The sequence below is a fragment of the Dermacentor andersoni genome, chromosome 10 (genome assembly GCF_023375885.2).
Source record: "Dermacentor andersoni chromosome 10, qqDerAnde1_hic_scaffold, whole genome shotgun sequence".
NCBI lineage: Eukaryota > Metazoa > Arthropoda > Arachnida > Ixodida > Ixodidae > Dermacentor > Dermacentor andersoni.
The window spans coordinates 129,038,029-129,055,587 of record NC_092823.1 but is presented as its reverse complement, the minus strand read 5'-3'; the positions used below and the strand labels follow the sequence as shown (position 1 = coordinate 129,055,587).

Below are 17,559 nucleotides of genomic sequence, written 5' to 3'. Positions count from 1 at the left end.
GGCTCCGCGGCTTTCGGGGCAAGCCTCCTCCTCCTCCCGACAGCGCGCCCTCTCCCTCTGACATCATCAGTGACGTCATGCCCACATTGTTTTGTTTGTGATTGTTTCCAGTTGGATATCCGGCAACCGCCAGTGGTGGAAGCGGCGCTACGGCCGCCTATCGGCATGGGACCGAGGGTCCCAAGGAAGGTATACGGAATTTCCACCCCCTTGTTTGAGCCACAATCGTCGGCTCCCGTGGCACACCTTCACTCGCACATACTGGGTAAAGTGCGGCGATGGTTATTGCCAAATTTATAGGGAACCTCACAGTGACGCACTTAGATATAGTAACGGCATTGGCGTCTTGCAGACACTAGAGGAACATAACAAGCGTGCAAATAGCGTAATCTATTAATGTGATTATAATTTTTTTTACACTTAGCATGAATGAAGACTCGGACAACGCTTCATGTGCTTACGAAGGAGTCGTTTTTGAGCTGGAAGCACTCGCTTTGTGACGCCAAAGACTAAGCACAAACGTATGTCCTCGTGTCCTTTGCTATTGCTTTTATCTCTTGCTCATACACACCTGTTTCCGCACGGCTGTCCAGACCAGGATGTAATAAAAAGTTGTAAATGTTTGAGGCTTGTAAGTAATGGTTTAGTGACCCCGGTCAGAAACGAGTTTTCGCTATCACCATAGGATATATCAAACGAGAAGCTTTGGATACAAACGCCACGGTACATTCCTAAAGAAATATTGCTACTTGGATGCACATATTTTCAAGGTATACATTGCTGTATCCAGAAATATTGCCCTCGTCTTCCCGTTGAAGTTCTAAAGATAGCAGCTGAGGTGCTAAACATTGAAATATGTCGATGATGACAGTGATGCAGACAATTTGGCCTCCTGGGCATCCAGTAAAGTGAATATGTTTTCGGTAATGCACAGCGAACATGTTGAACTTCAGTTTTTCGTAATCTTAATACTTGTTACATTCATGCGTCAGTCTGCGTGAATAGCTGCTTACGAAGCAGCTATCCACACAGAGCAAGTAGCTGCGGCCCACTGCAGCACTTGCTGGAGCGAGGCCTCAGTGAGACTACGTAGATAACTTTCGGGCTAGTGCATTTCCCACGCATGTATGTGTTAGAGCTTGTGTGCGTGCTTTGTTCATCTTGCACTCTCTTTCATTCCTTACCATTTTACTTGAAATAGCACGCCAAGCCCGTCGCTACAGCAACTTTTTTTTTATTTAAAGTTATTCGCTGACATTGTGGTTACGGAAAACATACGTCCATCTGCAAAATTTTACTGGCTAAACAACCAATAAAATATTGAAAACATTTTGAAAATGTCAATGTTCGTCAATTATTCTTTACCATGCGGTACTATTGTTTATTAGTGATAAGCATTGTTTAGTTTGTGTTTATGAACTGTGGTTATCTGCTCAACTGTTTAACCGCTCACCAGAACTGTTGACCGCTTGAAAGTTCCATCTTTGTGCGGACCTCTGCCTAGTTTTCTCTCTTGGTTTGAATTCGTGTTCATTATATTTCGACCTCGTGATATTTACTGCCGTTACCAGAGCCAATGGTGACTACACTCAACACAAACGCACTGTGCGATTTGGCGCTACACATTGTATTTACAAACATGTTTAGCATAGCTGAAAACTATGCTCGGAAACTGCAAGACTGTGTCGAGACGATCGCGCATCATATCTGCATCTTGCAATGGTTTGTACATCGAAGAAAACATTCGGCGCGATAGCTTGGACATCCGCCCTATGTAACAGCATAATGTTCCAGTCTTGCGGTGCCGTAATATGTGCCAGTAGAAAGAAGCCTAAAAACTATTTAATGCCTATGCACAATTTGCGCCTCTACAATACAAAAACGGGTTAATCCTACGCTCTTACCATTCGATGATCCTTGATAAACCAGAAAAGGCGCAAAAACGAATGTCAAGGGGCGACATCTTGGTGTTCCCGATCAGGTCACCATGGCGTTTCGAATTTTGGCAGTGTCAGCTGGGGCATATTCTTTTATCGTTAAGGACTCACTACATGGTATTCTATTTTGGATGTTGTATTTGTTAATGACCACTTCTCAGAAGACCAGATAAGCGCTGAACTATTAGATGGAGTATCTTACCACAAACTATGGTGGTGTACGAGAACAAAATGTATCCCCAAGAGGGAAGAAAAAAAGCGGGGTCAGTTCATTTTTAACTGTTTATTTGTATGTGCAGCATGGCCATAAATATTCAATCATGCACTTTGACAAAGACACCGCTTTTCGATACCTCGCACCAAACTAGGCCGCCCCGCGTCCTTCCACATTAACTTGAACACATACGTGCAGAATCCTGTACCTCCTTCAAGACAAGTCACTGGAGGAAGGGCACCTTGTCCGTAATCTTACGGCTGCACACGAAGAAATGAGCAAAAACCAAAGTGCAAGAAGGTCATCAGCTTTTCTTTTTTCTTCCGCTACCACGACAATTACGTCCAAGGCAGCACCTGGCAGGCTTCCCAGAAGCAAGGCAGTCAGTGTGTGTCTGGGCCTACAAGGGGCAAGTATGGTCAAAGAACTCGTATTTTGGTGACGCGCCACAGTTTTGGAAGTAGATGTATTCGCAGCAAAGGTTCTCCTCGTGGAAAGTGTCTATGCGGCGCCAATAGCTGCAACCGTAGCCTGCGCAATTGAAGTAATCGGTAAGATCAATGTTAGACAAGAACAAAACACAAAACACCGAGAACTTGTTTCTTGTTTCCTTCATATCGCGTTTTCGCGAGATGCCTTATGTACAAAACTGTTTGGCAACCAATAATGCATTTTACGTTATTTACATAGCTGACATTAAACTACATTGTCCACAAACTGCAAGTCGTCGCATGCACGCTTAGCGTAAACAATTTTTTGTTATTTAGATAGCAACAGCGATAACTGTTGCCTGCCTGAAGCCTGGCTTTTCAAAAGGCTTGTCAGGCGGTGCAACACATAAGAATTGTCAACTTATTTTATCTTTTGCCCTTGTTTTCACAAATTAGAACACGCATGACTTCTTCGTTTGTACGACTAAGGAAGAGGAAGTTTAATTACACTGTTACATTTCTGCTCAAGCTCATCCTGTTTTTCTCAATGTGTATACCGATCGAGGGCAATCTTATACATGCACAGTGCGTGTTTCTTGTGGACGATGCACGCGGGCGTCCCGACGAAGACGACGAACGCTCGCTGGCTCTCGACCTGTCGGCTGAACTGGCCAGCGCTGCAGTTATCCTCTGTAGATATGCTTTGTAAATAGTCTCCAGTTCCTAATCCTTCGTTCCCGTAACAATATTAGAGGAATAGGGGCCTCTATTCCATTCCTACTCGTTTGTGGAGAGTGGAAACCATCGCAACTGACCTCCTTTTAACTTCTCGCATATGTTGAGAGTTGCACTATTCGCACTCCTGGTGTGGCGTAGCTGTTCCATTCCACTCCTCCAATGTATGTAAATGAAACGCGATCTCTAAAATTAATAAATACGTACATGCCTAGTAAGTAAAGACATATTTTTGAAGTCTTAACAACGTTACGGATGATGTAACCAGCTATTTTTTCTAGTGTGCACTTTTATCCTGTCACTTCGAAAACTAATAGAAAAGGTAAAGACATAGATAAATGTTTTGCAAGATGACTAACTTGCATACCAACGGGCACCACTCTTTCCTGCACACCTCTGCGAACGCCTGCTATCGCGCCCCTAAAATACTCGGCAGTGTTCGAAAAAAGAAACATGGTACGTGTCCCTCATCGCCGTGTACTCGCGCGTAGGTCTGTTTGTGACGTGGTTTTTGTCCTCCATACTTGTGTCATAAGTCAACCATGCCCTTAATAAACCGAATTATTCATGACAAATACGGACGACTGGTTTTTAATACACTGGAACATTACAATGCAACAAAGCTTGCGTGTCTTCATAAGTGTAGAATCGGTATAATCCTGCATTGCATGTAATTACCGCTGCCGAATTAATGACCTATAAGTAGATACTGATAAAGTCGGTATTGAAAAAAAAATTCAAAAGTGCAATGAATTAGTCAAGTTTGTGCTAGTACATTAAGAAGTGTGGTTTTGTAGTCTCGCCTAAAATCCACATCCCGCACTCCCGAAATACGTATCAATTCTTTCCTAGCTACGTTCCTTAACCTCGAGCTGCCAGTCTTTCTATCTGTTCCACTGGTGCCATCATTCCATTCTGATTTCATTCTGGGTGTGTCAAAATATATCATGGTTCGGTAATTATTCCAATTCATTCCATCTGTCATAACATAACTTATCAGAAATGATTCCGCAATCATTTTTGATAAGAAGTTGTCCCTTCGCAACTCTGTCTGAGACACATGTACGATCACTATGCAGGGTTTTTTAGGAGATGTTGTGCTTGCCTAATTAGAGAAGGGTAGCTGACATTAAAGAATATTTTATGCCATGAAAGCAAGAGTCGATAATTGTTGACGCGTTTTAGCAATTCTTTTCATTGGCATTAATATAACTGTGAAGGAAACTGGTGATTCATAAATATGGTTTGGCGTATGTGGGGTACAGTTCTATGAGAAGGTTGATCCCTCTCGTACTTTTTTTTACTAGGAGCTGAATTCGGTGTAATAATTGCTGCTGTTGTGCGCTTTATGGGCACATTGCTTCCAAGATCGATGCAGAATTTATTATTAGGAAACGTGGAAAATCCTTATTTGTTTGAACATCAAACATGTCAAAATTAGGAGATTGCTCACCATTTGCAGCATATGGGTGACGAAGGATAGAACAGAATGTACAGTCAGTGTATAGAACACGAAAGTTTCTCGGGGAAGAAATATCTGAAAGAAAGAGCAGACAAAATATCTTTCACGCTAACTTAGGCACTATGGTAGTGGAAAACATTTTACCTTTTGTCTTGACGCACAATAGCAATTACCGCTGTACATGAAAGGGTGAAACAGCTTTGAATAAACGAATAATTTTGCCTTGGGATTCAATTATTTACAAAATGAATGTATAGGTTTCCATGTTTTTATCCTTGGACTATGCAAGTGCTTATTTTTTCCCTTGTGTAACAGAGGAAAGAGAGAAAGGATATATGGAAAGGCAGGGAGGTTAACCAGAGGTAATTGCGGTTGGTTACCCTGCACGGGGCGAAGGAGTAGAGAGATAAAAAGAGAGAGCGGAAGTGGGAGACGGAGAAAAGAAGAGACGTGCACTAACAAATCGCGTGTACTATAGAGTAGTAGGGTGTGGCGTTCTTAAAGTCTATCGCCAAGGTTCGTAGACCGCAGGAATATTAGTAACGCGAATAAGGCCTTCAGCGAGGGCGTTCTTTGAGAGTACTGGCCTAAAGGTTTAGTTCTGATAGTGGACGATTGTTCAATTGGTCCTGCACTCGGCACATCACTTGTCCCTCGGCATTATAGCGCGGGCACACATAGATAATGTCTGCGAGCGTCTCTTCACAGCTGCATCTGTGGCACTTGGGACTGTTGGCCATTCCAATAAGGAAGGCATATGAGTTTGTGAATGCAGCACCTATCAACTGACGGTAGACCATGGTGTGTTCACGTCGTGGCAACCCAGGCGATAGATGCATATGCATACCCGAATATTATGCATACTGAATACCTTTTTCCGCAAGCGGGTTAGCCGAAAGTGGACGTGGAGGAGCCCGAATGGTGAGACTAGAAATGAAATCGACTTCATACTCTGCGCGAACCCTGGCATCATTCAAGATGTAGACGTGCTCGGCAAGGTACGCTGCAGTGACCACAGGATGGTAAGAACTCGAATTAGCCTAGACTTGAGGAGGGAACGAAAGAAACTGGTACACAAGAAGCCAATCAATGAGTTAGCGGTAAGAGGGAAACTAGAGGAATTCCGGATCAAACTACAGAACAGGTATTCGGCTTTAACTCAGGAAGAGGACCTTAGTGTTGAAGCAATGAACGACAATCTCATGGGCATCATCAAGGAGTGCGCAATAGAAGTCGGTGGTAACGCCGTTAGACAGGAAAACAGTAAGCTATCGCAGGAGACGAAAGATCTGATCAAGAAACGCCAATGTATGAAAGCCTCTAATCCTACAGCTAGAATAGAACTGGCAGAACTTTCTAAGTTAATCAACAAGCGTAAGACAGCGGACATCAGGAACTATAATATGGATAGAATTGAACAGGCTCTCAGGAAAGGAGGAAGCCTAAAAACAGTGAAGAAGAAACTAGGAATAGGCAAGAATCAGATGTGTGCGTTAAGAGACAAAGCCGGCAATATCGTTACTAATATGGACGAGATAGTTCAAGTGGCTGAGGAGTTCTATAGAGATTTATACAGTACCAGTGGCACCCACGACGATAGTGGAAGAGAGAATAGCCTAGAGGAATTCGAAATCCCACAGGTAACGCCAGAAGAAGTGAAGAAAGCCTTAGGAGCTATGCAAAAGGGGAAGGCAGCTGGGGAGGATCAGGTAACAGCAGATTTGTTGAAGGATGGTGGTCAGATTGTTCTAGAGAAACTGGCCACCCTGTATACGCAATGCCTCATAACCTCGAGCGTACCGGAATCTTGGAAGAACGCTAACATAATCCTAATCCATAAGAAAGGGGACGCCAAAGACTTGAAAAATTATAGACCGATCAGCTTACTGTCCGTTGCCTACAAAGTATTTACTAAGGTAATCGCAAATAGAATCAGGAACACCTTAGACTTCTGTCAACCAAAGGACCAGGCAGGATTCCGTAAAGGCTACTCAACAATAGACCATATTCACACTATCAATCAAGTGATAGAGAAATGTGCAGAATATAACCAACCCTTATATATAGCTTTCATTGATTACGAGAAAGCGTTTGATTCAGTCGAAACCTCAGCAGTCATGGAGGCATTACGGAATCAGGGTGTAGATGAGCCATATGTAAAAATACTGGAAGATATCTATAGCGGCTCCACAGCCACCGTAGTCCTCCACAAAGAAAGCAACAAAATCCCTATAAAGAAAGGCGTCAGACAGGGAGATACGATATCTCCAATGCTATTCACAGCATGTTTACAAGAGGTATTCAGAGGCCTGGAGTGGGAAGAATTGGGGATAAAAGTTGATGGAGAATACCTTAGCAACTTGCGATTCGCTGATGATATTGCCTTGCTTAGTAACTCAGGAGACCAATTGCAATGCATGCTCACTGACCTAGAGAGACAAAGCAGAAGGGTGGGTCTGAAAATTAATCTGCAGAAAACTAAAGTACTGTTTAACAGTCTCGGAAGAGAACAGCAGTTTACGATAGGTAGCGAAACACTGGAAGTGGTAAGGGAATACATCTACTTAGGGCAGGTAGTGACCACGGATCCGGATCATGAGACTGAAATAACCAGAAGAATAAGAATGGGTTGGGGTGCGTTTGGTAGGCATTCTCAAATCATGAACAGTAGGTTGCCACTATCCCTCAAAAGGAAAGTGTACAACAGCTGTGTGTTACCAGTACTCACATATGGGGCAGAAACCTGGAGGCTTACGAAAAGGGTTCTGCTGAAATTGAGAACGACGCAACGAGCTATGGAAAGAAGAATGATGGGTGTAACGTTAAGGGATAAGAAAAGAGCAGATTGGGTGAGGCAACAAACGCGGGTAAACGACATCTTAGTTGAAATCAAGAAAAAGAAATGGGCATGGGCCGGACATGTAATGAGGAGGGAAGATAACCGATGGTCACTAAGAGCTACGGACTGGATTCCAAGAGAAGGGAAGCGTAGCAGGGGGCGGCAGAAAGTTAGGTGGGCAGATGACATTAAGACGTTTGCAGGGACAACATGGCCACAATTAGTACATGACCGGGGTAGTTGGAGAAGTATGGGAGAGGCCTTTGCCCTGCAGTGGGCGTAACTAGGCTGATGATGATGATGACCCGAAGACGACGACCGCAAATGACACATGGTGAGAACGTTCTAGTCCCACAAGGGCAAAGTAGATTCACGGGACATCAATCGTAGCCCAGCTGGAGCGTCTGTTTCAAAAGCCGAATCAGGACACATTGACCACTTTCATGCGAAGATCAGACGGCTTCGTCGGCGTGATCAGTGCCGAGTACTTATCAGACATCCGCAATATAGAAAGCCGAGGAGGAGGTCATGATGTTCTAGCATCGAGTAGGAGACCAGCAAAAAAATGTATGCAGTGATTCGCTTCTGTTTCCCTTCCTTCGCTGTTGTTGAGCCTTGACTGCTGCCCCCCCTACTAGAGATTTTCCTCTCTTCTTGGCTTCTGCTTCATGTTGTCGCACAGACTAATCGGCCCTCCAGCGTCGCTTTCTTTCGCAAGCAAGCGCCCGCTGTCGCTCGATCCGTGCAAACTGTTCGGCGTCCATGGCGGAAAATACCAGCTCTTTGCTCGCACGGTCTATGTAAAGAGGCTGTGTCGCCCTCTGTTGACTAGTTTCGGTGTCAGCCTGGGCACGTGACGACCAACCACATTGTACGGACGATATCCCGACCCCTAGATTGCTCTGCACTTAAAGTCTAGGGTGACGTTTACCTTTGCGAAATGGTAAAACCATGGATGAACAAGCATTTTTTGTTTTACTCGCATTTCCCTGAATCTGACGTTCATGCAGCACAACACCCACCTATGTTCCTATGTTCTGATTCCAGTTTCTCGAGCAGCAAACTTGAATGGCCGAAAAAATGTATTGCAGCTTCATTCTCATACTTCCTTGCACTTATGGCTTCCTGCTTGAAAGATCCATAAAATATTTTAATACGATTAGCCTTTTGGTACTTCCCCTTGTTTGCGGTGGGTCGGTTGATGGGTCGGTCGGGTCTAATCTGGTCTGGTCTGGTCTGGTCTGTCTCTGTCACCTCTTTCGCGCCAACTTGGCTCATTGGGAAGCACATGTAGCCTAATAGGTAGAGCCTCGAGCTGCTATGCTGAGAGACCAGGATTCGAAACCTGTTGTCGGACCTACTAAGGTCATCAGGTAGCGAACACTCGGCATGTGCCGCTTTGCGCTTCAAAGAACATTTTTCCCGCCTAAATAGGTCAGTGGGTATATACCACTGTACAGTGAACTTCTCTGACCCCGACTTTGGTTACTGGGTATACGCGCTACTGGATATGTGCCACTTTTAGTGAACGTCATTGGTATCCTCTTGGATTTCCGAGTATTTGGCACTGGTGTATGTGACACTCTTCAACAACAACAACAACAAGATTTCTGTGCGGGGCGAAATTGAGTACGCGTCATTTACATTCAGACAGACTTGTCGGAATAAGTGGAATTTGTGGCGGCACCATTGGATTGCGCAGAGTTTCCAGAGCGAAGCGCGAGAAAGCAGTCCGGATGCAGCATATGTGACTCATACATGAAGCGCTTCGGCGATAGCAATAAGGCGTGTCGCCGCACTGTGCTTCAGTGCTGATCGTATTAACGTCGATAGTCCTCCTGAGATTCTTTCGTCCGGAATATGTATCGGGACTGAGTATTCTTTGCATGCGAAATTATAGTTTTTTTTCGAATACGAAAGTGCGCTGCAGCATTTTTCCAATGAAAGATATGTGGCATTCCCTAGGCCGGTCGTATTTGTTAACTTACTTTTTTTACTGAAGAAAAGTTCACCTAGCTTTAGTCTTGTACCGATGAGAAACCAGAAAATGGTTGCTGATGGTATTACCTAAATCATCCGAGTACTATAGGGTCGGTGACGTGATTAAATCTTCGAAATCCAGGGTTTCAGTGATGTCACCCAGCGTGTGAGTTTCAAGTTCAAGCTCTTCTTGAACAACTTCGTCTCGCGGTAATATTGAATCATGCTTTTGTGTGATGCGACGAACCCCGGTAGCTTCTTAGCACCATCATAACTTATTGGACTTCCACAACACCACTATACTTTCATGGCATGTGGCTGTTCACGCGAACCTATGAATGAAAGTTTGAGGTTGCAGGAAATAACATTGCGGCGAATTTCTTCAAAAGTACCGCGTGATAAAGAGATTGAAAGACAAAACGCCAACTGCTCATTTCCGAGTTTTTGCTAAGGGATTGGATGTAGGAGCATCGCAAAATAGTGTCGACCTCAAATAATTTGGGACACCAACTGAAACCTGTCCTTTTCTCATACTTACTGTCGTACCGCTGATAAATAACTCTATCTTTGGCCGCGTAGCAGTCAGATGAGGTCATGGTAAACTCCCCGCGTCTGAAATACAATTGAGAAAAAATATAGTGATTTAATATGCAATTCTTAGTATCTTATTGTTGCTCTAATGTGTTACAACAATTACACTGCTGCAACGCGCATAAGTAATTAGCTTCGACATATGAAAGCTCGTTTTGTAATCCATGGAAGCAAAAACACGACTTTGAAAGTACAGCCCTTTGAAAAAACCCTCGAATCCCCGTAACTATTTTACCCGACGTTTTATTCAGCAGCCCATATACGACTTATTTACAAACTATCGCACCCTTTTACAAGACATAGCAGGAGCAAGTACAGGGTGAGAAAACAGGTACAAGGTTAATATTCAGTAACCACAAAAACACAAGTATCTTGCGTCACGTGATACACATCATATGTCCTTGAGACATGTGTCTCTGTGTAATGTGCATTGCTGAGTGTGCTCTGCGATAGTATGCTTGATAAAATGACGCATGCTGAACAGCAGTCGAATAAGGGATGTCGCAAGAGCCAACGTTCTCGACAAGAGTAATTCGTGCACATAGCCCGTGTTCATCCGTTCTTTGGCAAGAGTCCTCGGGTGTTGTTATGTGCCGCTGCAGCATGGACAGCGCTGCACGGCGCGGCGAATGTGAATTTTCTCTATGAAATTGAACAATCGAAACAAGCTACCGCCACGCAGAAAAGTTGAAAATATGTGTTCTAGTGTAAGAAAACTGGGGGGGGGGGTGAGGGCAATGACCATTCGAAATAGATGTATTAAATAACGTAGTCATTACACAAAGGCAAAAGTAAAACGCAGTAGCCAGTGCAAGCGCTTCCTTTTTGCTTTATTTTGCTTGTTTGTCTGCTGCCTTTAGGAGGTGGTCGGTTGTCTGTGCATACAAGAAGCTGCCCGGTCAGTTCCCTTTCACTTCGGCAATCCATCATGAATTGCGCAGGATATATGTTATAAAGCGACGAATCCTCATGTTTTCTGATGGTACCAATAATGAGTTCCTATGTATGTCAGACGTCGGCAACAACAAGCTCTTAGCGACTGGGTTGACCGCTGCTTTCTTAATAATATTGGTTTCTTTCTGCAGTCAAGGCGTCTAAGCTACCTATATGATGACCAGCTAGAAAATATCAAAAGTGAAACACGTGTCTACTTTTCAATAACCCACGCAGGGTCGCTATAGCGAATTTGAGATGGCAAAATTCTTACATTGATCCTTCTGAGCCGAATGCAAACTCTACAGAAGTGCTGTGATTTTCAAAGGAATATGTTCCGTATCTTCGGAACTTCACGCAATGACGCACTCCACCAAAGTCTGGGTCCTCGTAGAAGTTCCTGAACATAAGGTACCACTCCCCAACATCTGGGTAACACTGTACAGAGGAAAAACAAAACGAAAAACATAACGTTGAAAGAAATGCAAGCAGCTCCTCAAATATCAGCAAAAAATAATGCCACTGTTACTTAGCAAAATTGCCGAAGTAAGCCTTTTTCTTTGGCGAGGGTGTCGTAAGGCTCAATTACATAATACATTTTCTATATAGATGCATCTACAACATCAATTACAACGACGTGAACAGACTATGCTGCACCGTATGTGGCCAGGCGCAGCATTTACAGCCATCTAGTCTTTCTTGTTGAGATATATGTGACCCGTAGAACGAACGCGGTCGGTACCATGATACAACAAACACAGTTCGAGTTGACCACTAAATACCAGTCACCTCTTCACAATGCATAACTAGGACGTAGAACGTTTTTTTTTTCGGACTGGTCGATACTGGTACACTGTACATGACCTCCTTCGCAACACACCCAGCCAACTTTTTCGTGTACACGTTTTAATGGAGGGCAATTTACAAGTGAGTCAGGTAACCTTGAAGAGTGGAGAGTGAAGGCAGGTCACCGGAAGCACTGAAGGTATCCTTCTAAACGAACTCAGTACGCCGAATTAAAAGAATGGGATAAACGACCTACTTTACATAAATGTATCTCGTGCAAATGGAGCATTGCGTTTGTATTTTACGCTTTTAAGTTTTCTTCGCTGGTAACATTGTTCTTCAGTCATGTTTGAGCGTTGAATCACTCATATTATGGGCAATAGCGTTGCTGGTTTTTCAGCTAATTGTGGCGGTGTTCACAGCTCGGAGACAGCTCCGACACTAATGAACGTGACGAAGACGTCCCAGTGTTTAAGTTTCCTAACACCACCCAATTCTTGACCCATGCCACATTGTTGGTACCGGCCATGTTTAATTATCATGATTATCACTGTCATCATTATCACGCTTGGGATATTTATTCTTACTTCTACGCAATACTTCTTAAATAGCCTGAAAATTAATTGCTTAGCTAGGCTGCCGGGGTTCATTGTGGCATTTTTATTATTTCTTTTCCCCTTTCTCTTGTCTTGAACGGCAGAATTCGCATATGCTTAGCTTTAAATGCTACCACTCAGATGCAGCAATGCGCGAATGTCAGATTGGCAGTCAGTTTTTCAAATGTTTCCTATATGCCATGCATTTCTCTCGTTGTTTTCTCTTTCAGCATTGCTATTAGTAGAACGTTAGCCATAGGAAGTGAAAGAAGAAAATGAACATCGAACCAAGAGGAAATTTATACCTACGGTGGTCTGGACAGGTTCCTTCATCATTATGCTCATTCTGGGGCGAAGCTCAGAAAAGATATCTTTTTTTTCTTCTTTTTCTTTTTGTTATACTATAGAGAATATTATAAAGAATAGTAGAGGATATTCCACTCTGAAGTCATAATCCGGGTTTATATGTGCCGGTATATTGGAGCAGTTTACTTCAGCTCAGACGCTGACCCATTTTCTCAGCCCTCTGGTGTTTTCTTACCACACAAAAAATATTTCTTTCTTCAGGCTAGATTAATTATTCCTATTTTCCTTATCTCGTATTGTGCGTCCTGCGGTATTTTCCAACATTTCCTTCCACACTAGAAGCATTTATCTGTTTTTGACGACTTCCGAAATGCTAATTCCCTCCATCCTTGTCCGTTTATGCTACTTAATTCATGGCCAGGCCTCCAGCAAGAATATGCACCGCGGCCATTCAGGACAACTATGATAACACAACGCATGGTGTTGACGCGTGTACACTGTTTATATTATTCCGGTGACTGTTTTCTTTCGGCTAACAAATGTTACGAAGTTATCTCTTGGCGGAAGACGCACCTTTCTGTACTGAAGCTTTCTTGAATGAATATTGGTGTACATTCTGGAACTTACGCAAGCACCAGCGATTACACTGGAATGGACGATGAGTCATGTATATATCACCCTACATCAGAGTTTCGACCCCCAACAACTGTGTGGACTGTTTGGTATCGGTGGGGTTGAGTGGTTTTTTTTTTCTGTGCGAAAGTTAGCCTAATAAAGAGTTAATTCTCGTGAATCGCAGTTCTGCCTCTGTCTGGTTCTTCACTGTCACGAAAACGTTGGAGTATTTTTTGAGGCCACAGCAAGAACATGTCATGAGGGGTAAGTGCAGACAGAAGAAGAAGCAACGAAGCAAATTCGCCATGAGATTGCTGAGGAGATTTTAACAGGTGGCTGTGTCTCTCCCCGCCTTCAAGATTCTGGTCACCTACAGGTATTAAACGTACATCTAAGACAACGATGTGGCAGGCTTCTAACCATCGAAAAGTCCTCGGTCGCACCACTTTCCATTAATCAATCAACCAACTAAACAGCTAATCAATCAATCCATCAACCTTTATTTTCCGCCACAATGAGCAGAAGGCTACACGAGAAAAATCCGCAGCTTGACGAGCTCATGAGCCCCATACAGTTCGACAGGGGTCTGAAATTAAAAACAGTAACTGCAATGTAGACTGGACACAATAAGCAATAAATACATACAAGGAACTGGCGTAAGAACGGCGATTATGAAATACACAACTGGTATTCAACTAACATCAAGAATGCCTTGGCAACAGGGTGTCACCAGTGCAACAGAGCACCAGTGCAATGAAAGGGCAGGATAAATGTTATCTGTCCGCGGACTCGAAGTTGCGCCGCATCCGATAAACGGAATGCACCGCCTCCCGTATGGTGTCGGATGCAATTTTTCCAGCTAAAATAAAGAGAATGATCGCAAGTGCTCAGGCCTGGAGCAGCTGTGTGGTTTGAGAGCGCTGAAAACGATAGCATGTCGTCCTATACACTGCGTCCGAGGTAATGTAGTCGTCCTACCCATTACACTGTTCTTTTTCATACGTCGTCAGCATCGGCGCTCGACCCATCTTTCATATGGAATCGGTCCACCGGTGGTGGTAAAGGGCGAGTGGAGAATGTTAAGAATGTTAAGAATACAATCGAGTGAAAGGAATCGCTACGTCGTATAACTGTGCAGCATTCACAGCGTTTGCAGGAGGCAGCCATATTTGGCCTTGGACTGCTGAAACTGGCGAAACGTATGGCCGGGATTACGGAAAGTCATTTCCGCTCGCATTGTGGTCGCTCCCAGTAGTTATATCGTAAGCCCCCTCATCGCTGAAGACAAGCCACAGTCCCTGCGTGGGCTGCGCCTATAGGTGGCGACTGGGTTCGAGATTAAGTAATCGTCCCCTAAACAAGGGGAGGGGGTCTAGTAGAAAGAGAAATTCTGGTTTATGTCACCACTATAGTCGGTAACTGCTTGAGATCACGAGACCAAGCTTACCCTGCTGGCGTCTTGGTAACCTTGAAGGTCACTTCTGTGTTCTGGATAAATTAAAGTACCGCATGCAGCTCTTCTCAGGAGCACGAACGCCGTCAACACCACGTACACTTTCAGCACCTCCGATGCCATGGCTCTCTGGCTAGAAATGTTATTTAAGATAATTGATTACGAGTCTGTTCAGCGCAGAGGTGGCGGAAATGAAAGGTCGATTGGCTCGATTGACACCAATCGGATGTCGCGAGAATTGGCTGTCACCTGAACACTTGTGATCATTCTTTATTATCTAATTTTCACGGCCTAGTAAAAACAACGATTCCCGTGTCCGCACAGGCACGCTGACTGTCGATTTAACAGTCATAATAATGGTGATCGTGATCGCAGGAAAGCCATCGTCATACGACAGCTGTTGTTTGGCGTTGTAACAGGGACCAGCATGTTTGCGCCATCAACCTGGCGAGCCTAAGAGCGGTAACATTGCGCTTGTCATGATGTCACAGAAAGATCACATTTATTGCCTTTGAGTAATCGGCCCAACTTTCAATAGGCAGTGAAGAATGAAGCACATACCAAAAGCTTCGTAAAATATTGTGTTTTGTATATATTGTGGAACATGTCGTTCTTTTCTATAGACGTTCTGTCGTTCGAGTCCCACATGTCACCGGCGGTCACATTCCAGCCATCAAGGCATGCCCGAATGCATGTCAGGGCTCCGGCTTGTGTGTCCAGTGAGAACGCCAGTCTGCAGATACAAAAAATATGCATATTTAATCCACATATTATAGTACATGTATATGTGAAGCGAACCCTTCGTGTAGCGGTTAATTATACGTTACAAAAAATTCTAGCAGAACCAATTCCACGACTCTCTATGTTAATGCCATTGCCATTCGAGCAATGTGTAGCGACACACCCTAATCCTCCGAAACGCGCCATGTAGTAGCCGCGTACTGTAGCTGGGCTCATCACTCGCGCTTCATTGATTGATGATGATGAGTTACCAGCAGCCCCTGTGAAACAGGGCGGTGGCAAATAGTCCCCTGCATGATTTTATCACGCATGTTATACATGCTTTTCATTCTAGCACTTTTCTGTAGATTTCCTTAATTCTTTTTCTCTTCCTCTAATCTTATCTATCTACCTTGTAACACTACCTATGGTGCAACAGATCTGGTCGTACCGATCCCTTCGCTGCTTTTTTCGCAGCAATACTCTGAACGGCTCTTGCTTATCTCGACTGTTGACCGGTTGATGCTTTCGTCTACATTAAATCCGAGCGCTTCTAGAACGTCCACGTTACCTACTGGCATCACGGGGCGAATCCCTCGCGCCTTCCACGATGATGTGCTGAGTTAATTGTGTCCGGATTTTTGCAGGAGCATGCACGTGCCTGATCTAGTTGCGAATATTTGCTCCGGCATGTTTTTATCCTTAGGTAACGAGTGCGAGCCTCCAATAGTAAGGCTCGAGCTCTTTTTTTTTCTATCCATTCTTCGCATACAATTCTCTGTTTCTCTCACATTCCTTTTGGCGACTCCTGGTTCTCTATTTACACTTTCAGTTATCCTGTACTTGGTTGCGAACGTTCTTTACCTCTTCCTCCATTCTGTGTGCACGCTTTTCAGGTACAGATACATGCGCACTTTAGCCACCCATTTATTTTCTTTCATGTTCCCCAGTCATTCTTCAAAACTAATTTTGATCTGCGCTTCTCTGAATTCAAAAGGAGTCCAACCCGCGTCACCCTGCAATACCTCATTTGTGGTTTTATCATGGACTCCCAAAGCCATTCGGCCTACCAATCTTTGGTTAACTTCCCACACCGACAAGACATGTCATTTAAATACAGAATGGCCCTTGCGAACGTTATCGCTGGGATCATTACTTCTTTCCAGATCCCATGCACCATGTCATGTTTATTGTAGCCCCAAAGTGCTTACGTTTCAAAAGTGCTTCATTCCACTTCCCGTTTATTGTCACATTATCTCCTGAGCGGCTGAGTAATTGTTTCTTTCGTTTATGTATATGCCGAAATATATTTATATTCCTTGACTATGGGTCTGACTTGCTGTTGAATTGATACTACGTAATTACTCGTCTCTTCATTAAAGACAACAATTCCCGTTTTCTCTGAGCTATACTTGAGATCTAGACTGGTCGCTGCGTTGTGACACATATTCGCAAGTCTCTTTAAATATCTTACATTGTTCGCTAGTAATATTATGTCGTCAGCTTACATCAGTCCGGGGACCTTCTGTTGTACCATTTGTCCATTACGTATTGAAGTTAAATCAAACCCTAATTCACGACATTTCAGTCGACTTTCTATGTACTTAACATAAAGCATGAACAACAATCGAGACCGAGGATATCCTTGCTTCAGTGCTTAGTGAATTTCCACAACTTTGGGCCTTGCCATACAATTTGTGCTTGGTTTTCTCTATATACGTCCCTCAGCAGCTCCACGAAATCATCATTCATGACTTCTTGCTTGAGAATATCTCATACTAGTGCCTTGTCTATTTTGTCGTAGGCTCCTTTAATATATAGAAATGCTATCCATAAAGGTCGATTCTGAGCCACAGAAATGTTTTTTGCACTGAGTTCACAGAAATATATTATCCTTTACATCTGCCCTGTCTGAACCCATCCTGTATTTTCCCACTGTAGATAATTTTTACACCCACTTC

At 43.8% G+C, this 17,559-nt stretch overlaps 2 protein-coding genes across 4 annotated transcripts in view; one reads left to right on the top strand and one right to left on the bottom strand.

Annotated features, from left to right (window-relative positions):
- The window catches only part of LOC126546220 (uncharacterized), a 38,114-nt gene that overhangs the window by 2,898 nt on the left and 17,657 nt on the right, over positions 1 to 17,559 (top strand). The gene's annotated exons all lie outside the window — the stretch shown is intronic.
- The window catches only part of LOC126543698 (uncharacterized), a 29,279-nt gene that overhangs the window by 7,289 nt on the left and 4,431 nt on the right, over positions 1 to 17,559 (bottom strand). The window contains exons 2-6 of one of the 3 annotated variants that reach the window (XM_055078142.2): positions 15,440 to 15,611; positions 11,397 to 11,560; positions 10,137 to 10,210; positions 4,771 to 4,854; positions 2,311 to 2,682 (exon numbers count right to left, since the gene is read on the bottom strand). In XM_055078142.2, the coding sequence (XP_054934117.1) occupies positions 2,552 to 2,682; positions 4,771 to 4,854; positions 10,137 to 10,210; positions 11,397 to 11,560; positions 15,440 to 15,611 (625 nt within the window). In that variant the 3' untranslated portion in view covers positions 2,311 to 2,551. Of the gene's footprint in view, positions 1 to 2,310; positions 2,683 to 4,770; positions 4,855 to 10,136; positions 10,211 to 11,396; positions 11,561 to 14,872; positions 15,205 to 15,439; positions 15,612 to 17,559 lie in introns of those variants that run through there. The other 2 variants (XM_050190804.3, XM_072285059.1) reach the window with 2 other exon arrangements.